Source organism: Caretta caretta, chromosome 10 (assembly GCF_965140235.1).
Source record: "Caretta caretta isolate rCarCar2 chromosome 10, rCarCar1.hap1, whole genome shotgun sequence".
NCBI classification, from domain to species: Eukaryota; Metazoa; Chordata; order Testudines; family Cheloniidae; genus Caretta; species Caretta caretta.
The window spans coordinates 28349759-28376577 of NC_134215.1; the positions used below are offsets into that span (position 1 = coordinate 28349759).

Consider the following 26819-nt stretch of genomic DNA (forward strand, 5'->3'; position numbering starts at 1 on the left):
AGACTAGAACTACGGTTGCAGTAGCAATATTTTGTGAGCACCTGAACAAAGAGTCCTGCCCTTTGGGATGAGGTTAACTTTCTTTACACTAGCAGATGAAGATCTGGAGTGCATGCCCTAGAATGTTAGTGCAACAGTGTTAGAGGTGACAGACTATTTTAGGCTATAAAAATCTGCAGCAGCAGGATCATCAATAGAGTAAGTGGTAACCTTCTACCCTCTGCTATGAAATCAATCAATTCCTATCCATTCTGTACTGAGAGACACTGCCTCTGCCTTTGCAAATAAAGTATAAAAGTGCACAAAAATTACACACTCACCAGGCTGCTCATGCCATATTAGAAATATTCACTTAAGTATGAGGGTGCTCGCACTTTGCACAGATGTTAGAATGCTTTTTGGATTTCTTGCTGATGAATACAGTAGCCAACACACCCATCATGCTGCACAGAAAAACAATGTGAAAACGAAGCTATATACGCATAATTCAGGCTGCATTGATGACTAGGGCCCTCAATTTAGATTTTCTTGCAGAAATCTAATTATGTGATACAGAAATAGTAAGTGTTTTATTAATTAAAAACATTTAAGTAACTGCATTTGTTAGTCTCTAAAGTTATTACTGCATAACCTGTTCTCAAATTTAGAAGGCAAGTGTCATGTATTTATCCTGCTTTTACATTATACTTACTATCCACTTAACATGATCAACATAAAATAAGGAGTTCTGACAGGTACCGCAGAGGAGATATTTAGCTCCTGGTGCAGTGCAGAATGTAAGATTCTGCAGGCTTCCATGAGACAGTTACGCACAATACAAAGGAGGGAACTATTGCCCTTCAACAACTTTTTTGTTTGTTCTTTTTGATGACGAAAACCAACAGGAGACCTCTGGCATCCATGGAAAAAAATATTTGGTGGTAACACTGAAAACAGCATAAGCTAGAACAGGAAGTATCCCTCCTCCCTCTCCCTATAATGATTTTATATTCAAACCAGGGGACCCGGGAGTGTTAAAATGGGAGGTGGGAGACATTGGAGAAGGTGGAGATAGAATGCACTTTAAAACACAGGCTCCTGGGACTGATCATTCTCTGTAGATCCATGTATACAGCAGCCCTCCATATACATATTTCCACCTTACATATGAGAAAGTGGGGAGTTCTGCCTAGGGAGCATCATATCTCCTTTCCCTTAATACTTTGGAGTCCCTCCAAAGGAATGAGAATCTGCAAACCGAGAGGTGATTGGCCATGTTCAAGAAAGAAAGAGGCATGGAGGGTGAGTTACATGTAACATCTTCTCTAGGCCCCTATCCGTGTTGGCAAACTGCTTACATTATGCTAACTTTTATGTTGGCAGCCTCAAGGATATGGAACATCACTTTCTGAGGTTCCTGTGGCAGCTAGCAGAAGAGAAAAATGGGTACCAGGAGGCAGTGTGGAGGCACAGGGCTTCTAGCAGATCTCTGGATAACTGAGTTCTGGATTCAGACTCCTTTTAGCGTGTTTCATAGGAAGCAAACCTTACAATACCCTAAAATCAGTTTTTCCATGTAGTGGGACAATCAGAGCTTATGGCCACGAGGCCTGACTGGGAAGGAGAGGGGACTCTAATGCATCTTTAAAAAACTGTTTAATCTTTGTTTGGGACAAAGATTAAAATTCCTTAATCATAAATTATATAGCTATTGTCTGGTGTTACTAAAAGGTGGACTTAAGGTTGTTTAGGTCCACAGCCAGGTATAGGAACATGCAAGTGATACCCCTCTGTGAATGGCATATCGTGGATGAGCGATGGTAACAAATCCACGTGGTGCTGGCAACAGGCAATAAATATATTGAACACTCACACTGAACTTTGATACTATAGCTCCAGGCAGAGGCCTCCACCACTTGAGCTAAATGAAAGCTCCTTTAGCCAGTAGCAGTAATATAGGTCTTCTGTCCATTCAGCTACCAAAGGGCAACATCATACTCACACATACCCATCACATAAAAGATGGTACATTAAACTGAAGGCAATTAATTGTGCCTTAATCAATAACCCTCTGAAATAAAAGTGGTTTTGGTTTTACTGTGCCCAGCACCAGTTTTTCTCGTCTAGATCCTCTGGTACAATCCCTTCCCTTTCCATCGCTCAGGCCCCACAAGATGGACAGATTCCAGCTGTAAACGACCCAACAGAGAATTACCCTGGTGGAGGCAAACTCTCTACTGATATGAAGTGGCTAATGTGCCAGTCCTCACCTTGTAGAGATACCATGCCAGGGAATGGTCAGGACATGGCTGAGAAGAAATCCACAATGCAAATTCTTCCTGGTATCAGAACCCTTAGTGGGAGCTTGGCTGAACAGGAGCATCAAGCCCTCTGTACATTTGTGTCTGGATATAGTTTGTATGTAACACAGAAAATGTATAAATTGACCAAGATTTATTTTATGTAGGGAGTCACACGTCAATACGATTTTATAAAGTAAATGTATGCAAAACAAGGTTTCCATGCCCAGTATATAACCAAAATTACATTCAGAGGTACCATAAGTCCTGTATGTATTTCAAATCAGCGGTAGACATACAGTAAAAACCTCCAGATCAGACTGTACATTAATGTGCTCGTCAGTCACATTCATCAATAAGTAACCACGTATTTCTGAAAATGTGAACCAGGAGTCAAACTGTTTTGTCACTTGTCAGATCCAGCAGACACTTTTCAGCTGATAAATTCCTCCGTAGAGCACTGCTCATAAAAAATTTGTTACATTTCCCAAAGTAAACCATTATGATACATTTCAATCTAATGGACTTTTTTAATTAATTAGGTTATCACACAAAGTTCTGAATGTTTAAAACTGCACTCTGTAAAATTGCAAAACCTATTTGACAAATAACTTTGCTGTTGATATATAACAGTCAATTTATTTTCTGTTTTAGCACAATAAATTACAAAACAAAATGGATACTTTTCAGATAATACTATTAATTTGTCTAATTAGGGGGACTAAAATCAAAACTTGACCATGCCGGTGTTGTCCTGTATGTGGGTGTACTAAACAAATGGGTTTTCTTTCAAGGTTTCTCCAGAGAAGGAATGAAACCTCAGAAAGAAAGGGGAGGGGGGGAAGGTGCTCTATGTACTTGAGCAAAGAGGCATGACTGAGCTAACATTGTGCTAAACCTTGGAGGGATCTGCTGTAAAGGAGCTTGCAGTGACATGGCAGGTGAAGTTTTATACCACTGTTTACATTGGTGAAGGTATAAGACCTCTAAAGGGCTATGACTTTCTCCCCAACCAACTGCAAACTGAGCCCTTGTTTATTATGGCTAATTTTCTGGCTTGTTATGTTTAATCGTGTAAGTTATTTATAATGAACTGTAATAAAGCTGCAGCCCTTGGATTCTTGATTTGGGAAAACTGTTCTGGATTTTGGGGATGTGGGAAAGTTTGAGACAGATGGAACTGGAATAGAAAGGCTAGACAATTAGCAGAGTTAATCTGACATGATGAAAGAACAAAGGTCAATCTCGTCGGATAAATTTGTCTACAAAACACTTGTATAGTCAAAATACAAATACAACCTCATTTCTATTGTTTATAATCTGAAAGAGAGACTGAATAACAAGAAACATACCTACTTTCATCAATAAAGAAACACTTTTCATCCCCCATTTCTCATACCCTAAGAAAACTGTCCCTAAGCTGTGGTGGTCATTGAGAACCACACACTAGATAAAGAGGGACAGAGAGAGGTGGTGCTCTGCAGGGGCATCTCTCTCTCTCCTAGAGTATATTGAAAGCAAGACATTTGCTTCATCAAGGCATTCCATTAATAATATTTAAGATAAGAAAAACTTGACAAATGTTTGCATAATTACAATAATGTCCAATTAGTGTAACTTTCTCTGAAAATGGTTTCAAACGGATTCTTTCACGTCTTTTCCCCGCTAGCTTAAACAATTTCCCCTTAATGCTGTGAAAAGTCTATTTGGTGAAAAGAAACTAGAAAGCATAAACAGAATATGGAATAGATTGCCAAGGGATAGATAACTCATTTTCCTTATTAGCTAACTCATGAAACCTTCAGTTAATTCTGAAGATCACATCCATCAAGGGAGTAAAATATTACGAATCACCTCCAATACATATACCAAAAGAAAAACTGAACACTCACTAGGTGAGACAATTTGTAAAGGAATAGAACCAAAGTAAATACCTACAATAAAGCGCTTCCACTGACACTCAGATCCCAGCGTTTCAGGTTATTGAATGTGCCAGCTGCTGCATGCTCTGCATTGTTTACTTGGGGTATAACAGCAAGTCACACATCTAAGTATGATTTAATGCCTAGAGCATGGTTACTAAGAGGAAGGTGATCTCAGTACTGAGTAATCCCATTCCTGCCACACACTTGCCATGGGACCTGAGGCAAGTCATACACACACAATGTCTCAGGTCCCCCCTCTGTACAAAGAGGATACATAGAAATACTTACCTACCCCTCACATGGGTGTTGTGAGGGTCAGTTCTTTAATGCTTGCAAATTTCCCTCTCAGATGTGTGTCTTTTGCTTAGTTAGGTGCCAAAAAATTACATCAATTTGTGCAAAACTACTGCAGTAATTCATGGGTTTATACTTGTGCAACCCTTTAAAAACAGGGCCCTAAAACATTAGTCTGATGAACCAATTTACTGGCTTTCAATAAAGCATCTTTAAGATACTTTGTTACATTTATATGACACAAGCTATATTATTTTAATAATCTGTGGTTGAGATATATGGTGATGAGGGAATTATTGTATACCTGGGGAGATAGTGTAATTAGAAAAGTGGCACAGTAGGGGAATGAAAATGATTAAAAAAGCTTCAGAAATTAACCAGTCACTGTTACAGTGATGTTTGTTTTAGGTTGCTGTAGGAGCATTCAAGTGAGAAGTAAGAAAGGAAAATCAAGCAAACTTGTGGTGCTATAAATAATTAAAATTTCTGGCCCATCATTTTGCAAGGCTCACAAGGAGCAAGGACGTGCAACCAACTGGGTCAGACAAATGAATCCATCCACACAGCCAGTTAAAGAGTCTGCCTGAGCATAGCTAATGTGCTCGGGTAGGAATATCTGAGCAGGTGTAATTATACTAATGATTTATTGAATGTTTGATTAATTGGAAATTAAGTGAATGCACAGTGGCAGAATTGTCATAGCAAATCGCTCAGCTGTTTGGTTAAAAGGTGTTCTATCTCCCTTCAGTAAAGCAATTAAGAGCAACTTAAATCATGGTAAAGAATCATCTGTCCAGAATTATCTGAAATAATGACATTTCTATACCTAAGGAAAATAGTGAACAATAATGTTTGTAATCAGAACTGGATGCTGTAACCGGTTGGAAGTGTTAGCCTCAAAAAACGCTTGTTTATCCACCTAGATATTTGGAGTGGCTATCTACAGAGAGAGGATCTATGGTGTGGACTGATAGTCTTTAGGTAATGACTCTATGAGAGAAGTCAAGCCTAGAGACCAGGCTTGAACTAACAACTATATGATAGGTTATCAATCATTTCTCTGTTTATAAAGGAAAATTCCAGGGAAGTCTTTGATCCACATTGTTTTAGAGCATGTTGGGAAAGGATGCCTCAGAAATGTCTCAGTTCAAAATAGAGGTGATACCTGGGAGGGTATGCAGGGTCACATGCCCACCACCCTCCAGATTTGTTGCTTGGCTTTTACTGAGCATGCTCAGTAATACGGCTGAAGCCAGTTGCCTTCACTCTGTCATTCCCCCCCCTCTCTCCCCCCCACCCCCCCACGATTGGCAGGCACGGGTCATCTTTGGTTCGAAGATGCTTTCAAACAGCCCTGTCACTAATCACTGTTGTTATGCCGAACCCTTTTATGCAAATTATTTGTACTTATGTAAAAGGACCAATCTGCTCCGAATGGGTGACACTGTGAATGGTCACATGAAGTTTCCATTTGCATCCATTTGTGGGACAGTTAAACAACTTTTCCCTGTACTCACTGGAATTGGGCCTGATTTTTGTGCTTATAGAAGCAATTAGAAACACAAATTTGGATTTTTTTTTTTAAATCCACACGCAGAATTCAATTCTTACTTACACAAAGCAAACATCACTGCCTAATGACTAACCATAATCCTGACCTACAGGACCTACCAGCTAAAGGAGGTGTGAGGTTACAAATTTTGATTACAAATTGACTGTTCCCCCCACAGGCTATATTGTACATCAAATAGCATTTCCCAACTCTATAAATTATTGTAATGACCAAAAACATTTCCAAAAATAGTCTGGATTCTTAACTTTACTCTCAAGCAGGCCTCCTCTTATCTACTAAGTTATGACTCATCATAAAAGATCATAAAAGCTTGAGCTGAGAGTGCTTGGGTAAGCTTATAAAAGCTCACAGGCCTAATGAGAGATCATCTAACACCATTTTCTGTCAATTCTATGCCCACTCTCACTTTGAGTGGCTCCTACTTCAAAACACTCCCACTTCAGCACCACAGAAATGGAAGCCTCTTGAAGAAGCATAAGTACAAGGGTAAGTGCATCTTGGACAAGTCTAAAATAAAACACTTCTCCACTTCAGCTCAACAGCAGATTCCTTTCTATGATCCTGCTTAACAAAACAGCTTATTTAAGGTAAAATTATTACTCATCATTCTCCCACTAACCCCCCCGTTGCAGAAACCTGCTTGTGCACTGACTTGTTAACAAACTTACTTACTTAAATATGTCCTTGAGCTCACATCTGCAGTAACCTATTCAATCTGGCTTTGAATCCATGCACATTTTTTGTATAATTTATATTTACTGATAGGATCATTTACAACAAATGAGTCCTCCATCCCTCCTCCTCCCCCATCCCTGTGGCCAAATAATCTATCACACTGATTTATTTGACATTTTAGTTCAAAGATCATTCATGATCTCAAGTTATAAACATCAAACAACTTCAAGATATGCATGGAGCTGCTAATAACATGTGGCAAAAGTGATACATACAACAAAAACAGTTAAAAACAAATTATTATTATTGAGGAATCTCTCAAGAGCTTACATTACTGCAGATAATTTCAACAGGACAACCCGTTAGCTCAACTAGTGAACAACTGAGAAACCCAATATATCATTGTATTTAATTGGATATTTGATGATCTTTTATTTCCAACAACATTCCTTTTGTGTTGTGACAGTCCAAACAAAGAAGTCATTAGATCAGCAAGGGTTAACTCCCTTGTAATATGCTAAAGCCTATGGCATCCCACCCAAAAGAGACAAAAAAGGCTGTTATTACTGGTTTGGCATCCAGCTTTTGTAGCTAAGGGCAGTATTTGAACAAGAACAGTTGCACTCAGAGACCGGAGTTAGTTAGTTAGACTGAATTAGTTTAGCTGAGCCTATGGGCTCAACTCAGGGGCAATATGTGCAGAAAAGCAGTGCATATTACTCATTGATTATTGTGGTTAAGTGAACCTGAAGGGAGTGTTAAATTACACACCAAGAGTCCAAAAGCAGCAGTTAAATATAGGGAGTGTGCTCTTTTAACTTACACGTTCACCCACAGTTAGTTTCTTTTACAGATACTCCCCTTGCTGCCAGCCCCTCACTGTATAAGTTACACCAAGACAGAAGACTCTCTTCAGATTCTTTGCGTCCATTCACAGTCCACACTACCTTACACATTGCCTCTGAATGTGGTCATTCAACTGGCTGAAAGGGTAGCAGTTAACAGAAGTTGCCTGTGAAAAGCCCTTGCTGCAGTCTGCAAATATCCCTACAGTGCAGGGTACATTTACAGCAGTGGATAAATAATTGATGAAATTAACAGCTATGCTCTGCAGATACCAACTGCAGATATTGTGTGTGTGATCCTTCAAGCCTTATACACCCGAAGAGGTGTGTTGGTTTCAAGGAGACTACTGGAGTGATTACAGGCTGCAGTAAAAAATAAAGGAACATAGGATAATTGATTAACCCTATGGCCATGTCTGTTGTTGTGGCAGTTCTCGGGGATACCCAGGACTGAGAGTCACTTTGTTATCCCCTGCCTCCAGAGTGAGATATCTTGCTTGTGCCCAGTGGGTGTCAGCTTCCCAACACTGCCAGCTGTTTGGTCACTCAAGCACTCTCCTCTAGGCTATGCTAGCCCTTTCTTTGCTTTGCAGGTTAACAGCAGGTGCATCCCAGTCTTTATATCCCTTTTAAGAGTTCCCATGAGATATCCAGCCCATCACTGGCAAGTCACAGAAATACCAGGTCTTCTATCCCCAAAGTTAACAGAACACACCCATTTTCAAGATTCAACTGTGCACCAGCACTTTGCTTAACATCACAAGATTTTGATGTTAGAGAAAACAAGAATAAGCTTATTCTCAATGAGTCAAGATTCAAGTGGTAATAAGAAAGAATATTAGAAACAAATGGTTACATATAAAACAAAATTGTAACACACCTTTGTACCCTCATGTTCACCCATTTTACAGGACTGTGGTAAATTTTGTACAAAGTATGTCTTGTGAGGTATCATTTGAAAACTCATAACTTGCTGATCATTATTGTCCTGGTAAATTGTATGTGGCAACATTATATGTGAAAGCGGCAAAGAATTTTATATGTGAAGTTATTAAAGATTCTACTGTATAACATTACTGAAACTTGTTCTAAGTTTAGAAAAGCAGGCACAAACCAGTTCCTCAAAAAGCAAGCTGATACCTCAGCCAGGTGTCGAACAAAATAAAATGAACTATCACCTGGTTAAGTGGCCATTCTACAGCAGGAAAAAGGGTGAAAAACCTACATTTTGGCAAAGAAACAGCAGGCAATTCCTGTCCCCTAAGACCTTCTGTCTCCTGAAATTCAGCTGGAGATTATTCTTGCTCAAGAGAAATTACTATAAAAAGAGAAAGTGCCCCAAACCACTCCTCCCTTTCTCTCTGTCCATGGCATCAACACCACGAGAAGGACAAGGAAATGTGGGAAGGATCCTGGCTGAAAGGAGTCCAGCCAGTAAGACTGCTAAAGGATGTGGTGAGAGAAACCTTTGCTTTGAATTCACTTAGCTTGTGAAGTTAGGTATTAGTTTGCATTTTATCTTTTATTTCTTTGTAACCAAATTCTCATGTTTATGTCTCATTATTTCTTATCACTTCAAATCTTTCTGTAGTTAATACACTTGTTTTATTTAAACCAGTGTGTGTTTGGATTAAAGTGTTTGGGGAATTCCATTTGGGAATATCATTTGTTATTAATGAAATGACGGATTTTATATGAGCTTGTGTTGTCCAGAAGGGTGCTGGACAGAACAAGATGCACTTTTATGAGGGAAAGTCTTGGACTGGGAGTTTGCTGGTGTTGCTCAAAGTGTAATTTATGGGTGTCTGGCTATAGCACATACAGCATACCTGGGAGTGATTTACAAGCTAGAGGCTATGTGACAGCTGACCAGGAGCGGTTGCTCTCACAGTGAAATCCCAGGTTGGCAAATTGAGGGAACACAGCTGTCCATCAGTCCAGATTGTACCCTGGGGAATGTCAAATTCCAGAGACTAAACCTAACTAACAGTTTAACATCTTATCTGAAGAAGTTTTTTCTCACCCAAAGTCTTTTGCAGCTTTTCAACCAAGTTTGACTGAGTTCCCATTTTCATGAATGCAAATATACTGCCCATTTACTTCCTATGTGCAGGCTTGGGGGTTGAGGGAAGGATTTCTCTCTCTTATACATATACCCAAAGTTCACTGTCAGTCCTCAGAGACAGGATATCACATATAGCTTGTTTTCTCTGGGTGCCAATTCCCTGTTGACTTAACATCTTCTCATTAACATTTGACTTCAGATGTAAATGGGCATTCATTGTGTTAGCTTACAATTCTTAATTTACATTCCAGCAGAGATATATATACACACATTTGTTACCTACTGTCTGGAGGAAAACCTGTTCCTCACCTTGGCTAGTGACTAATGCCTTGATACAGACCTTAAAAACATATTTTAAGTATATTATATACACACACACACCCCTACCTCCTTACATATTATAAATTCTAGGTATGATAGAAATTCTCTAGGAATTATTCAGGGGAAGTTCTATGGCCTGTGTTTTTAAGGGGGTCAGACGGTATCACAGTCATCCCTTCTGGCCTTGGAATCTATTAATCCATGGGTACATTTCACAGAGTTATTTAGGACCAATATGACCTTTGCTTTTAGTTAAGGCCTCATATGACATTTTTTGGAGGACCACTATTTACATACCAGAATCAAGATATTCCTGTAAACCCCTTGCCACTTGGCATTAAGGAGTTCTTGGGTCACAGTTCCTTTCTCTCCAAAAAAGTTAACAGCTTTCTCTTTGAGAAGAAATAGTTACATGCCTTACAGTAAAGGTATTTCTTGGTGGTTTTCTGTCTGCATGGATACCACTTATGTGCCCCAGGGCCTCAGCATCAGAATCTCTGGCCATCAGTGTCTTTTGGAGCTGAGCATGCATTCCAAGCGTCATTGTGCCCCATATTTAGGGCATAAGAGTTTCAGCAGGCCCCACTGCCCCTGAGTTCCTATGCCAATATAAAATCCAGATGTTAAAGACTCCAGATCAGTGAGAGAAAGATGGGTAATGGAGAATATGGCTCAAGGAAAATTACTGTAAAGAAAGTAACTATCTCTTGTGAGTGATTGTCCATGTATTTCCACTCTTGGTGACTCTCAAACAGTGGACCTGATAAGCTGACTGTGGAAGTTCAGAGTCTCCTTAAACAGAGATCATAGAACATCACTTTTGAAAGAAGAATTACATCCATGTTTTTGCAAGTAGTTAGTGCTTTGTAAAATTATGGACTGAAGCTCACATTGCTGCTCTACATATTTCTGAGATGGGTATGCTTCCCAAGGAAGTGACAGAGGCTGCCTGAGCTCTAGTAGACCGAGTTCTAATTTGAGCCAGGAGATCTCAGCTGGTTAGCTCCTAACAGACTCTGATGCAAATGAAAAACCAAAAGGCTTTTGAAATGGTGAATAGCCTGCCCCTTCAACCTGCCTGCAAATGCTATAAAGAGTCTTGGGGAGACTCCACAGCTTAGATCCGTGTATACAGAAGGATAGTGCTCTAAGTACATCTAACATACGCAATCTAGCCTGCCCCGAATGCTATGTGGTTTGAGAAAGTTAAGTACTAAACATATTGCCTGGTTAAAATGAAAATCAAGGACTACCTTGGCCCAAAAAACTGTATATATTAAGGCTCCATGGAGGAGGCAGCTATCTAACGGGGTGGGGGGGAGGGGGAGCGAGACAGACAGACAGACAGACATAAGGCCCTTTAGGAATTTGGTCATAGTTAGGTGGGAGAAAATGGTGTCTTTGTATAAGGTATGGCATGTTGATATAGCTAAATGCACCCAAATGGAATTACATGCTAGTCCTGAGCTCTTTAACAAAGAAAGAGCCCAAAGTAACTGAGGTTGCTCTGCCTATACGGAGAACCTAACCAACTTGACAGTGTATATTAGCCTGGTGTAGTTTTCTTCCTCTGCTATTTAGCCAACATTCAGGCTCTAACGTGGAGGGAAGCTGGATCTGGATGTAGGACATTCTTGCTGTTCTGGGAAATCAAGTCTGATTGATAAAATAAGTGTTCTGGAGGGCAAGTTGAAAAGAATATGAGATCTGAGTACCAAAATTGTCTTGGGCATGCAGGTGCTATCATGATGACTATGTCTGAGTTATGCCTGATCTTCCTCAATATTCTTAATAAGAGTAGAATAGAAAGGTAAGCATTCAGCAGCCATGGAAACAATGTAATAATGAACACATTTGATGGGGGTCCAGAGGTTAGGCCTCCCGTAGAGAAAAATGTAAGAATTGTTTTGGATCCTGACTGTTGCGGATAGTTGACCTCATTCCTGGAAGATTCTTTTATAACAGAGAGTCTATGATTGTCCATTTGCAGTCAATGGAGAACTCTTTGTCAATCTGCCAAGGAATTCTATAGAACGAGGAGATGTAGTGTTATAGGTGAGACTTGACTGTAGGTACACCAGTTCCAGAATTAAACAACCTCCTGGCACACAGAAGATATGCAAGCTCCTCCCTGTCTGTTTATATAAAAGTTAGTGATTGTGTTATGCGTCACAATTTGCATGAACATTCCTTGAATCACTGGAAGGAACATAACAGAGGCTTGATCAACTGCCCTGAATGCTAATACTATGTGTAATCTTATCTCCTCTTCAGTCCATAGACCCTGAACCTTATGATGGTCCAGATGTGCTTCCATCCCAACCGGGTCGCCAGGGTCTTGGTGGGAAGAGAAGAGAAAATAATACTCCCTTGAATTCTTGACTGAAATCTCCACCAATTCAGTGAGGAAAGGATCTCATGAGGAACTGGCACTGACATGTCTATATGCTGTCTGTTTGGTAGGCACACTGACTTCACCGAGCTCTGCAAGCAACGTAAGTGTTTTCTGGCATGCTGTGACATCAATGTATAGGAAAACTATATGTGTGAGGAGACCAGCAGATTTTCACACAGGTGTATGTTTGATAAGGGTGGCACTGGACTTGAATCTGCAGAGGGGCAAGTAACCTCTGACAGTACAGAAGTCTATCACTGCACTTATAAACATTCTCTGAGCTGGGGTCAAAAGAGATTTTTCTTTGATAATTTCCAACCCTAGTTCCATAGTGAATTGGACAATGTTGTGAACCTAATTCTTCACTTACTGAGATGACTCTTCTCAGATCAGACTGTAGTTGAGTTATGGACACACTATTATCTCTTGTTTTCTGACGTTTGAACCACTATCACCAATTAGTAAATGGGTCTAAATTAGCTGTTATCACTCAAGAAAGAGATTTTTGAGTCATTGTGGAAAGTTCTCTGAAAACATCCACTCAATGTGCAGTGTCAGTCAAAAAATTGAACAGAATGTTGGGAATCATTAGAAAAGGGCTGGATAATACGACAGAAAACATCATACTGCCTCTCTATAAATTCATGGTATGCCCACATCTTGAATACTGCATGCAGGTGCAGTCTCCCATCTCAAAAAAAATATATTGGAATTTGAAAAGGTACAGAAAAGGCAACAAAAGTGATTAGGGGTATGGAACAGCTTCCATATGAAGAGTGATTCATAAGACTGGAACTTTTCAGCTTGGAAAAGAGACTATTAAGGGGAGACATAATAGAAGTCTATAAAATCCTGACTGGTGTGGAGAAAGTAAAGTAAATAATGCTCCCTCAACACAAGAACTAGGAGTCACGGAATGAAATTAATGAACAGCAGGTTTAAAACAAACAAAAGTAATTATTTCTTCACACAACACACAGTCAACCAGTGGAACTCTTTGTGAAGGCCAAGATTATAACTAACAATTAAAAAAAAAAGAAATAGATAAGTTCATGGAGGATAGGTGCACAAATGGATATTAGCCAAGATGGGCAGAGATGCAAAATCATGCTCTGAAGTGTCCCTAGCCTCGGTTTGCCAGAAGCCAGGAATGGGCAATGGGATGGATGACCTGATGATTACTATTCTCTTAAATTCCTCTGAAGCACCTGGCATTGACCACTGTTGGAAGATACGATACTGGGCTAGATGGACTATTAGTCACCCAGTATGGCCGTTCTTATGCCAGAGTGTGCCAGATGTTTTTGACCAGCTGTAACATGGCTTCATTAATAGAAAGTGCTAGGCAACTAGCCACAGTAGCATAGAGTATGATCAAGAGCTTGGGTGAGCCACCTCAGCAGGGACTGCACTATACAGTAGAGTATGTCTTGGAAATCTATAGTCATCTGTTTGAGATTCAGTGAACAGAACTACCACCACATCTAGGACAACCACAAGATGGGAACTTACTCAATTTATTTCTCTCTGAGGATATTCTTCTGATAATCCCCCAGTGTGCACAGCTTGATGGGTAATAAATTAAGCAACAGTAGACCCTTGTCAGGGAATGGGAGACAAAGTCCTAATCCTGGATGGGGTCCAGAGGGCTATCTGACTGCATCTAACTATCCTATAGCATACATTTTAATTGGTGCAGATTAATCAGTGGTACAAAATATGTTTTCAGCACCATGGATAGCAACAGAGACCATGATCTCTGCTCTGAGAAGGACAGTGTGGTCGCAAGTGGTGTAGGGGTTGATGGTGCTGGAATACAAAGTAGCTGGCACTGAGTGTGCTAGTACAGTGGTGTACAGTGCCAAGTGAGATACTGGTACAGGAAGCTCAGCACTGTCGGTAGTTGTACTCAGTGCCTGATATGGTTTTGAAAGTCCAGTACTGCACGCTCTCAGGGTTCCAGTGGTATCAATCTGAGGCTGTGAAAACCTCTTAGTGTAAGCCTTATGAGGCAATTTCTGCCTTTTCTTGGGCTGAACTGCCAAAAAGGATATATCCTTGTGAAAAACTACTAGGGTGAAGCCCCCTGCACCTGAAATAAGTGACCTATTTAAACCACATTCTCTGATTTTGAGAGACTTATAATATACTTTCTCTCCAGAAGCTTTATCAATATGAGAGATTGTCCCTGGTCAGTTTTGTCATCTGCTATTGCTAGAAGTCTAAATAATAAGATGGGTGAACTAGAGTGGCTCGTGTTAAAGCCGGATATCAATATAATAGGCATCACAGAAACCTGGTGGAGTGAGGACAATCAATGGGACACAATCATTCCGGGGTACAAAATATATCGGAAGGACAGAACAGGTCATGCAGGGGGGGAGTGGCACTATGTGTGAAAGAAAATGTAGAATCAAATGAAATAAAAATCTTAAATGAATCCACATGTTCCATAGAATCTCTATGGATAGTAATTCCATGCTCTAATAAGAATATAACAGTAGGGATCTATTATCGACCACCTGACAAGGCTAGTGATAGTGATGATGAAATGCTAAGGGAGATTAGAGAAGCTATCAAAATAAAGAACTCAATAATAGTGGGGGATTTCAATTATCCCCATATTGACTGGGTACATGTCACCTCAGGACGAAATGCAGAGACAAAATTTCTCTATACTTTAAATGACTGCTTCTTGGAGCAATTGGTACAGGAACCCACAAGGGGAGAGGCAACGCTCGATTTAGTCCTCAGTGGAGCACAGGATCTGGTCCAAGAGGTAACTATAACAGGACCGCTTGGAAGTAGTGACCATAATTTAATAACATTTAACATTCCTGTGGTGGGAAGAACACCTCAACAGTCCAACACTGTGGCATTTAATTTCAGAAAGGGGAACTAACCTCCTCATTTTTGCATAGCTAAATACAAATTGAAAAGTACAGTGACAAGAGTGAAATCCCTACAAGCTGCACGGACACTTTTCAAAGATACCATAATACAAGCTCAACTTAAATGTATACCCCAAATTAAAAAAACACAGTAAAAGAACTAAAAAAGAGCCACCGTGGCTTAACAACCATGTAAAAGAAGCAGTGAGAGATAAAAAGGCATCTTTTAGAAAGTGGAAGTCAAATCCTAGTTAGGTAAATAGAAAGGAGCATAAACACTGCCAAATTAAATGTAAAAATGTAATAAGAAAAGCCATAAACTCTAAGGTAATAACAAAATGTTTTTTAAGTACATCAAAAGGAAGGAAGCCTGCTAAACAACCAGTGGGGCCCCTGGACAACTGAGATACAAAAAGGAGCACTTAAAGATGATAAGGTCATCGTGGAGAAACTAAATGAATTCTTTGCTCCAGTCTTCACAGCTGAGGATGTTAGGGAGATTCCCAAACCCGAGACGTCTTTTCTAGGTGATAAATCTGAGGAATTGTCACAGACTGAAGTGTGACTAGAGGAGATTTTGGAATTAATTGAGAAACTTAACAGTAACAAGTCACAGGGACCAGATGGCATTCGCCCAAGAGTTCTGAAAGAACTCAAATGTGAAATTGCGGAACTATTCACTATGGTTTGTAACCTGTCCTTTAAATCAGCTTCTGTACCCAATGACTGGAAGATAGTGTAATGTAATGCCAATATTTAAGAAGCGCTCTAGAGGTCATCCCGGCAATTACAGACCGATAAGTCTAACGTCAGTACCGGGCAAATTAGTTGAAACAATAGTAAAGAATAAAATTGTCAGACACATAGAAGAACATAAATTGTTGCACAAAAAGTCAACATGGTTTCTATAAAGGGAGATCATATCTTACTAATCTATTAGAGTTCTTTGAGGGGGTCAACAAACATGTGGACAAGGGGGATCCAGTGTACATAGTGTACTTAGATTTCCAGAAAACCTTTGACGAGGTCCCTCACAAAGGCTCTTACATAAATTAAGTTGTCACAGGATAAGAGGAAAGATCCTTTCATGGACTGAGAACTGGCTAAAAGACAGGGAACAAAGGGTAGGAATAAATGGTAAATTTTCAGAATGGAGAGGAGTAAGTAGCGTTGTACCCCAAGGATCAGTCCTAGGACCAATCCTATTCAACTTATTCATAAATGATCTGGAGAAAGGGGAAAACAGTGAGGTGGCAAAGTTTGCAGATGATACTAACCTGCTCAAGATAGTTAAGACCAAAGCAGACTGTGAAGAACTTCAAAAAGATCTCATAAAACGAAGTGATTGGGCAACAAAACGGCAAATGAAATTTAATGTGGCTAAAAGTAAAGTAAAGCACATTGAAAAAAATAACCCCAACTATACATACAATCTGATGGGGGCTAATTTAGCTACAACTAATCAGGAGAAAAATCTTGGAATCATCGTGGATAGTTCTCTGAAGACATCCACGCAGTGTGCAGCAGCAGTCAAAAAAGCAAACAGGATGTTAGGAATAATTAAAAAATGGATAGAGAATAAGATGGAGAATATCTTATTGCCCTTATATAAATCCATGGTACGCCCACATCTTGAATACTGCATATAGATGTGGTCCCCTCATCTCAAAAAAAGATATACTGGCATTGAAAAGGTTCAGAAAAGGGCAACTAAAATGATTAGGGGCTTGGAACGGGTCTGTCAAGGTTCCTTCCCCACTCTGAACTCTAGGGTACAGATGTGGGGACCTGCATGAAAACCTCCTAAGCTTACTTTAACCCAGCTTAGGTTAAAACTTCCCCAAGGTACAAAATATTTTACCCTTTGCCCTTGGACTTCCAATGCCACCACCAAACGTTGATCTGGGTTTATTTATTAGGAAAGTGTTGTTTGGAAACATCTTTCCCCCCAAAATCCCCCCAACCCTTGCACCCCACTTCCTGGGGAAGGTTTGGTAAAAATCCTCACCAATTTGCATAGGTGACCACAAACCCAAACCCTTGGATCTTAAGAACAATGAAAAAGCATTCAGTTTCTGAAAAGAAGGATTTTAATAGAAGTAAAAAGTAAAAAAGAATCATCTCTGTAAAATCAGGATGGTAAATACCATACAGGGCAATTAGATTCAAAACATAGAGAGTCCCTCTAGGCAAACCCAAAAGTTACAAAAAGACACACAGACAGGAATATCCATTCTATTCAGCACAGCTTAATTTCTCAGCCATTTAAAGAAATCATAAGCTAATGCATATCTAGCTAGATTACTTACTAAGTTCTAAGACTCCATTCCTGTTCTGGCCCCGGCAAAAGCATCACACAGATAGACCCAGACCCTTTGTTTTTCTCCCTCCTCCCAGCTTTTGAAAGTATGTTGTCTCCTCATTGGTCATTTTGGTCAGGTGCCAGGCGAGGTTATCCTAGCTTCCTAACCCTTTACAGGTGAAAGGATTTTTCCTCTGGCCAAGAGGGATTTTAAAGGTGTTTACCCTTCCCTTTATATTTATGATAGGGTCCCATATGAGGAGACATTAAAGAGGCTAGGACTTTTCAGCTTGGAAAAGAGGAGACTAAGGGGGGGATATGATAGAGGTAAATAAAATCATCAGTGGTGTGGAGAAAGTGAATAAGGAAAAGTTATTTACTTGTTCCTATAATATAAGAACTAGTGGCCACCAAATGAAATTAATGGGTAGCAGGTTTAAGAACAAACAAATAAAAGGAAGTTCTTCACTCAGCGCACAGTCAACCTGTGGAACTCCTTGCCTGAGGAGGTTGTGAAGGCTGGGACTACAACAGGGTTAAAAAGAGAACTGGATAAATTCGTGGAGGTTAAGTCCATTAATGGTGATTAGCCAGGATGGGTAAGGAATGGTGTCCCTAGCCTCTGTTTGTCAGAGGGTGGAGATGGATGGCAGGAGAGAGACCACTTGATCATTACCTGTTAGGTTCACTCCCTCTGGGGCACCTGGCATTGGCCATTGTCGGTAGACAGGATACTGGGCTGGATGGACCTTTGGTTTGACCCAGTATGGCCATTCTTATGTTCTTATGTGGAGTAGCCTGTGTTATACTAAAGGGCACAGGGAGTGATATTGTATGGCTACTGTGCCCATAGGATTCTCATGGAAAAAAAAAAGATGTATAAAACTAGACCCAGTGAACAGTTTTTAATATATGAAATGAAGTATTTGTAATCAAAAATTACGACAAGTGCTTCCAGGAAACCATGTACATATGGCTTTGGATGAATAGACATATATTTCATCCAAAACCATATGTACATGGTTATATATTTAAAATATATATATTTAAAAATCCAAATTAATAGATCAATCTCTGAATACTACAAACGCCTACCCAGATGATATTTAGAGGTCAACAACACTGTAGCAGATATAGCTATTGCTTCCCACATTGAAACTGGGATGTGTGTATGTTCTTTCTACTATAGCTTTGGCAATACTGTGATGTATAAATATTACTGAAAATCCACATGGGAAAAAATGGCCATCCACTTTCAAGGTAGTGAAATGTTTATACAAGGAATGAGTTCCACATAAAGCATGACATTTCAAACACATACCTCTGATATCTTAAAGCTTTTCATGAGGGATTTGCATTCTAGGATCACAAGTGTATAATCCTCAATGCAAACCTTCCCCATTTAACCCTGCAGAACTGCCCACTACCATGCATTACAAATTGCCCTAATCAATTCAATGTTTTCTCATTTCTGTTTTTTGTTCATCACATACAATGACCACACACTGGGTATATAATTTTTTATTGTTTCAGTTTGCACAGATTTCATATTTGAAATCAGGTATGTAATAAGAAATAAACTCTCTCAACTTGTCTGTATAATCCAGCTAATAATTAAACACTGGCAGATAACAAGGGTATCCAATTACGCACACCTCATGTGTTTTAAGATATAGACAATAAATACAGCGTAAATCTTTGTAAGTTACAGACAGCGTAAAAGGGTGGGGGGAAGATATAACAACAGCTTCATTGCTTTTTGTTTCTGTCTCAGCCAGGTGCCTAGGAGACTAAGTAAATTAGGAATCAATGATGGAATGCACTACACAGTCCTTGAGATATTACAGCTCAAAGCATCCTAGTGCCAATTGTTGTAGCAATGAGGGCCTGCCGCTTGCCACCAGGCAGAAAGGTTTCATTAACCAACCCCTGAGATTTATTCTTTATGATGTTTTTGACATTTACACAAAATTTTTCATTTTTCATTACCCCAAGGAAAAACAAGGGGAGAAAAGAATAAAGGATCTTTCATTTGCCAGACCATCATTTAAAAAGACTGAGTTGTCTTTATGGAAGTTTTAAATGCAGTCACTTTTGATTTAGTACAGTATTATAATCAGTCAGGTATATAGGAATTTTTAGGCTCTGTAACTTATTTAGGGAACCATTGTAAAATGGTGCTCATTTTTAAACACACATTTCATTTAAAACAAAATATTCTCTTTTACACCAATATAATCTTAAAGAACATCGATGTAAACATCCAACATCCAGTCCTTAAAACAGAGTAAGAGGAACAGGTCCTTTTCTGCTGTAAATCTAGTTTGCCTGATTTACATCAACTGAGGATCTGGCCCAGAGCCTACATATACAAAGAAATTGACACAGAGATATGTTAAACCAATTTATCCAAATTAATCCAGTAAAATAATTTCCAGTTAAATTAAACAACCAACCAACGGGATCACTAACCAAAAAACAAACAACACTCCTTCCCTCCTGCTCACCAAACCCCCCCAAGAATCTCTAAGGATGGAATTCATCACCCATGTACAGAAGGCTAACACAGAGGCTATGCATCACTTAAGTGCTACATAAGCATTTATCATGACACTGTCCTCATACTTTTGCAGCTATAAAGTCAAGTGGGCAACTTTAAAAGACAAACTTCAGACTGCTGTTTAAAATTATAATAGTCTCTTTCCATCCATCTAAATTTTTATTATCTAGCTTTTGCCTGCACAAATTACAAAAACACTAATACAAGCCTAACATGAAAAAAGTCACAAGTTAAAATACTAATGTATTCAAATGCCATGAAAGTTGTACAGCCCTGGCATATTTTAAAAAAGCTGAGCATCTGCATTATGAAAGTTTAGATTTAACCCCTGACATCTGAAGAAAAAAAAAATGGACACAGGAATCCATACTAATTCTACATGTGGCTAAGAAGAAAGTAAACATACAGATGTTCATTTTCTTGCTATTATGGGATCCTGATGAAGACAGTTGATATAATCCATGCAATTAATCTGTATCAATTCAAAGTGTTTCTTATTCTTTAAAAGAAATTGGTCAAGATGAAGAGAACTGCAAATTGATTCCCTGCCCCTTCCACTTCTCAGATGAAACCCATGTTTGAGAGCAGTTTATTGGTTTGTTGGTCACTGAAAGCTGAACTCTAGTTATCCTGCAAAGACATTTTGCAAATTTACAAGGATGAAAGACTATTCTACAAATTAGCATCACAAACAGAAAACATAGCAGATGTCTTAAGCTAGTAAGCAATTACAGATGCTTTTGTCTGAATACAGAAGTGACTAAATTGGAGGATGGCTTTTACACATCTGATATCCACTGCAGACTAATGTCACAATATCATCTGAATTGCTTCTGGAAATGCAAGCAAACATGGACCATTTCTCATATATCGCCATCTGTCCAAAAAATGAGATTGCTCATGGTGACCTTCCTTAACCATGGAAAATTGGTAATTTCTAAAAAGAAATCTAAGTTGGTGTATTGTATGATAAACAATTCTTACCACTTTATGCTCTACTCATGCCACATATTGTTGTGAAGTATATTTTGTAACATAAAATATAACTAGCTATTAACAGAGGGCTGACTTCAATAAGGCCTCACATGTGCTTAATGTATTTTCAGGATCAGGGCCATAGTGGCTGTCACTCTGCCCACAGTATCATTCTTCCACCTGTATTGGCAGACAGATGTTACTTCTGCCATTGACATGTGGTCTTAAAATATGTCCTCATGATAAAATCTCATCTTCAAAGGAATCTGGAGTTTCAATTAGTTGCCCCAAGTTTATAGTTTTTACTTTAGTGATTTTTAAAAACTCTTTTGTTAACTCATGCAAACAATGAATGAGTGAAAACAGAATTCAGACTCCCTTGAAAGTCTAGACTTAGAGAACACAGTAAAAAGTGTTTATTTGCATTTTAGATGACTTCATTTCAACTGTGTTCACATCCTTTTGGCATTTGCTTCCCACAAATAATCTAGCAAATGAGTTTACTGGCAACGGTTGTTGATGGAAATAGCACATTTTAAGAAAAGACTAGAGAATATTTGTGGATTTTGTAATTTTGTGTGTTCATCTCTGAAATCTGAGTCTAAGCAAAATGCTCACTGAATCAAAGTACAAATAGATATGCAATGTGACCCTGAACAGCTCAGATTTTAAATACTTACAACAAACTGTTCAAGAACAGTCTTCAAATCAAGAATTATTCATATAAATTATGTGGCAAATAAGATAACATATAGAAGCATATCACGCCCTGCAGGCAGACAACTTGTGGACATAAAACATACAAATTTCATATCATCATCTATGGAGGTTCTCTTAATAATGTTCATTATTGTAACATGAGTCCTCCCAAAATTAAGAAGAATAAATTATGAATTGCTTGTTCACCTCTGATCAGACAGAACCTTCTGAATGGCCACTTCAAAACAAATCTGAATATAAAATAGAACTGCAACAGAACTGCAATGGCCTGAGGCAAGAACCACTGTAGTTCTGACTTTATTCATGCTAACATAAGTGAAGAAAGGTTTTTGCTGTTCAATAAACTTTCCAAATATAACACCACATTTCTATGAACAGAAGACTTTTGCAAAAGAAAACATTTATTCATTTAAAAACACAGGAAGAACACTTCCTCTTGAGCTTACATTTTCATCAGCAAATGCAGAAGCCAGTCAAATCACTCATTTTTTAAGAGCAGTATCAGATTTGGCATTACACTGTAACTTCAACGTTTTTTTTAAAAAAATTATTGGAGATTTGTTAATTGAGAAAAGAAAGGAGGTACATATTTAGGAATATCTATTAGTGAAGCAAGACCTGCCATAAAAATAAATTAGAGGAGTAAGGTAATGGTGACTTACAATTTCACTTGCCCTGAATATTGAATATCATGGAATTGCAACAAATTTCTGTTTAAAAAAAAAGAGTTCCCTTCCTACTGGAAAGGTAGAACTTCAACAGTCCCAGATAGCAATTAGCTATAGTGAAATATCCTCCAGGATTCTCAAGTGCTCACAATGCTGACAAATACTGGGGACCCCTTAAATACTGAAAATTAGATGGTTCCATTTTCCCCCATACTAGCTCAGAATCCTGGCCCATACATAGCCTAATGTGTTGCCACTGGAAACCTTTTAAACACTAAGGGCCATGTGAACAATTTATAGATGCTGACCCAAGAGACCAAACAATGATTTTACTAGACAAGCACCAGGAAACTCCATTCATATACATCTTACAACTTCCCAGATTACCACTGTAAAACAGATGCCATTCATAAATTGTTGGGCCTTAGAATTTTTAATGAATATTCACTTAAAGTCCAAAGACAAATCAACCTGCAAAAATAGTGATGGTAGCAACAAATAAGAACATTCATAGAATCATAGACTATTAGGGTTGGAAGTCATCTAGTCCAACCCCCTGCTCAAAGCAGGGCCAACACCAACTAAATCATCCCAGCCAGGGCTTTGTCAAGCCGGGCCTTAAAAACCTCTAAAGATGGAGACTCCACCACCTCCTAAGGTAACCCATTCCAGTGCTTCACCACCCTCCTAGTGAAATAGTTTTTCCTAATATCCAACCTAGACCTCCCCCACTGCAACTTGAGACCATTGCTCCTTGTTCTGTCCTCTGCCACCACTGAGAAGAGCCTAGCTCCACCCCCTTTGATCCCCTGCCCTTTCAGGTAGTTGAAGGCTATCAAATCCCCACTCACTCTTCTTTTCTGCAGACTAAATAAGCCCAATTCCCTCAGCCTATCCTCATAAGTCATGTGCCCCAGCCCCCTAATCATTTTCATTGCCCTCTGCTGGACTCTCTCCAATTTGTCCATTTGTCCTTTGTGTAGTGGGGGGCTCAAAACTGGACACAATACTCCAGATGTGGCCTCACCAGTGCCAAATAGAGGGGAATAATCACTTCCCTCAATCTGCTGGCAATGCTCCTACTAATGCAGCCCAGTATGCCATTAGCTTTCTTGGCAAGAAGGGTATACTGTTGACTCATATGCAGCTTCTTGTCCACTGTAATCCCCAGGTCCTTTTCTGCAGAACTGCCGCTTAGCCATTTGGTCCCCAGCCTGTAGCAGTGCACTTGTCCTTGTTGAACCTCATCAGATTTCTTTTGGCCCAATCCTCCAATTTGTCTAGGTCACTCTGGACCCTATCCCTACCCTCCAGGGTATCTACCTCTCCCCCCCAGCTTAGTGCCACCTGCGAACTTGCTGAGGGTGAAATCCATCCCATCATCCTCCAGATCATTAATGAAGATGTTGAACTTTAAAGTACTTACAATAAAAATAAAGGAAAAAGAAGAGGAAAAGGACTTAAAAAAACCACAAAACCACAAGGCTTGGAATTACACGTTTTAAATTCCATTTTTGTTACACACACCTATAGACCTGATGGGACATGACCATTTATCCATTCATGTTAAAGGAGAGAGCTAATTAGCAATGTGACACAGAGTGCAAGTGATTAATATTCTGCATTAAAAGCACTACTACTAGCAAGCAAAAACCAAGTAACACATTCCAAGGGCATCCATTTCAGCTCCTGAGGGATGGATTAGGATTCTAATCCACTGAAGAAAGGCTTCTCTGACCTGTGAGAAAGCATAATAATAATAGTAATAATAATAATAATAACAATAACACCACCACTACATAGCTCTTATATGATACTTTACATCCTTAGAGTTCCAACACTTTACATTGTCAGTCAGTATCATCTCCATTATACAGATGGGGAAACTGAGGCACAGAGCAGTGATGGGATTTACCAAAAGGTCATCCAGCAGGCCAGTGGCAAAGTTTGGAAGAAAATGCAGGTCTGCTAAATCCAAGTTCAGTGCCTTATCGACTAGGCAATGTTGCCTCCCCATAAGTAAATGCTGAATGTAACACATACATGTTTCATGGACCTATATTTCTCAGAAGAAGTGTCAGAAGCACAGTAGGCCCATTTTCATTCTAATTTTTTCACTGTATTGTTTTCCACTGTAGAAGGCATTTTTAATGAGTGCTATCTACATGGTACTTTTAAAATTAAGTTGGTACAGTTTTCTAGAAGATATCCTCTAGTTCAAACTGAATTTAATTCAGGGAAGTCCTTTGGCCTGTCAAACTAGACGATCACAATCACCTCTTCAGACTTTATAATCCATTAATCTGTGAATCTATATTGCAAATGTCTTTTTGCATATTTGAAAATTGGACTGGGCTCAGAGTTACTTAGGCACTTCTGAAGTTTTTACCCTAAATCTCATTTTCTAAAGCAGCTTAGGCATTTTAGGAGCCTAAGTGCCATTCACTTCTGAAAATGTGATGTAGGCCCTTTCGTTAATGTTACCTAAGGTGATTATTCTCTCCAGAAATGGACAGAAAGCAGATGCAGAGATTCTATCTAAATTTAATACATAAATGCTAGTAATTCAAAATCAACAACTTACTACAGTAGTGAGTCTAGTACCTTTCACTTGGGTATTTGCATAGTACTTCAGTTATTTGCTTCTTGTCTCGAGTTTCATGTCATGAATTATTCATACTAGTGGGCTCAAATTATGTCTTTATGGGTGATATTTAAATAAATTATGACAAATATGTTCTTGTGCAAGTTTTTTGTAATATCACTAATATTTTTTTTCAGTGCAAGAGAGAAGTACATTTTTACAAGGTATTCCCAAGTTGTAGATATACTTTTACAAAATTACCATACTATACAATAGGCATTACAGATGTTGTTTCTAAAGGAGAAGGGGGCAGACACAATTTGTTAGGCACTTTCACTGGCTGTTCATCTGCCAATGGACCAATCCCATTCAACTGCATGACTTGCCTGGATATAACATGCCTGACTAAATAGATAGGTCTTGTAGCATGCCCTGCTGGTCACTGCAGTCAGGCTTTAATGGCCTGGCTAGAGGAAGCAAGTACCAGAGTTGAGGACCTTCTATTTATCACCAGGTGTCCCACCCTGGGGCTTACAGCAAGAGAAACTGCTGCTGATCTGTCACATTACCCTACTCAAAAAAGGCACATTTATACAAATGTCCATATAAACATGTATATAATAACAACCTTGCCACGTAAGCCTAACTTATCTGGGAAGTGTTCAAAGAGCACAGTGATGGACACTATAGAAAACTCTAAGACAGAAAAATAACATTTAGCAGGAAAATATCAATATTATAGGTAGAAAAATTACTACTTATACATGTAAACAAATGTAAAAATATCATGATCGCATTACAAGGTAAAATGTAGAATCCACTGAATGAAGTAACTTGTTTAGGTAATAATATTTTTTTTAAAAATACCTGTGATGCATTTGTTTGTGTTTTAAACAAGCAATATCAAATTAATTGAAATCTTTTTGAGCAGGGTACTCAAACTAAAGAACATTTTCTAAACATTAGTTTCAGCAATGGCTAACTCGCAAAAGAAGGAAAACAAGCTTTGTTTTCAAAAAGATTACCAAAAGAAAATTAGCTTGCTTATCATCCACACCCCAAACTAATTTTCAGTCAACCAGCTTTCTCACAGAGGCATGGAAGAAGTAAACTATTATCTTGCCTGGGTTCTTGAGCTGACACACAAACACAAGACAACTCTCAGAGTGATCTGTATTCATGTCACGTGAACTCCCTCCCTAATCAAAATACAAGGTTCCTGCCCTAGACCCCTACCAAATTAAGATGCATGGTTCTATCAAATGGATTAAAGAATGAAAAAGGTGGAAAAATAAAGCAACACTGTGCTTATTTTTCACTTAAGTTACATGGGAGTAAAGTGCACGTGTTATGGAGCTGAAGCGCTCAACATTTTTGCAATGTTCAGATGCCAGACTGAAATGAAGATTGCATTTTCTCTTCCTTTTGTTTTAGTTTGTCTCCTCTTAACTTTGTGACTCCCCTTCACTCACTTAAGCCACATCATGGTAAACCTTTCAGGGTTGTTAAGAGACTGTGATTCTATTTCTGGGTGCCAGCCAAGTGACAATACTTGTTTTGGGGTTAACTTTGGGAGCCAGCAGATCAGAAGGACTGCTACCAGTTAAGAAAGCTCTCTCTGTCAAGAAGTCAGGCAGTTGTTGTTGAGCTGTTCAGACGGACACCCAGGACGTCAAGGCTAGGACTGCCTGCCCCATTGTCACAAGATGGTAGGACTTTAGGTAAAACAGACACATACAGATTGATT

At 39.1% G+C, this 26819-nt stretch overlaps 1 protein-coding gene across 31 annotated transcripts in view; it reads right to left on the reverse strand.

The window, feature by feature from the left end:
• The window catches only part of RBFOX1 (RNA binding fox-1 homolog 1), a 2443894-nt gene that overhangs the window by 931086 nt on the left and 1485989 nt on the right, over positions 1–26819 (reverse strand). Inside the window, exon 1 of one of the 31 annotated variants that reach the window (XM_048868155.2) lies at positions 321–347. The exons of the other annotated variants lie outside the window; for them this stretch is intronic. Within the exon in view, the coding sequence (XP_048724112.1) occupies positions 321–332 (12 nt within the window). The 5' untranslated portion in view covers positions 333–347. Of the gene's footprint in view, positions 1–320; positions 348–26819 lie in introns of those variants that run through there. 31 annotated transcript variants of the gene reach the window in all.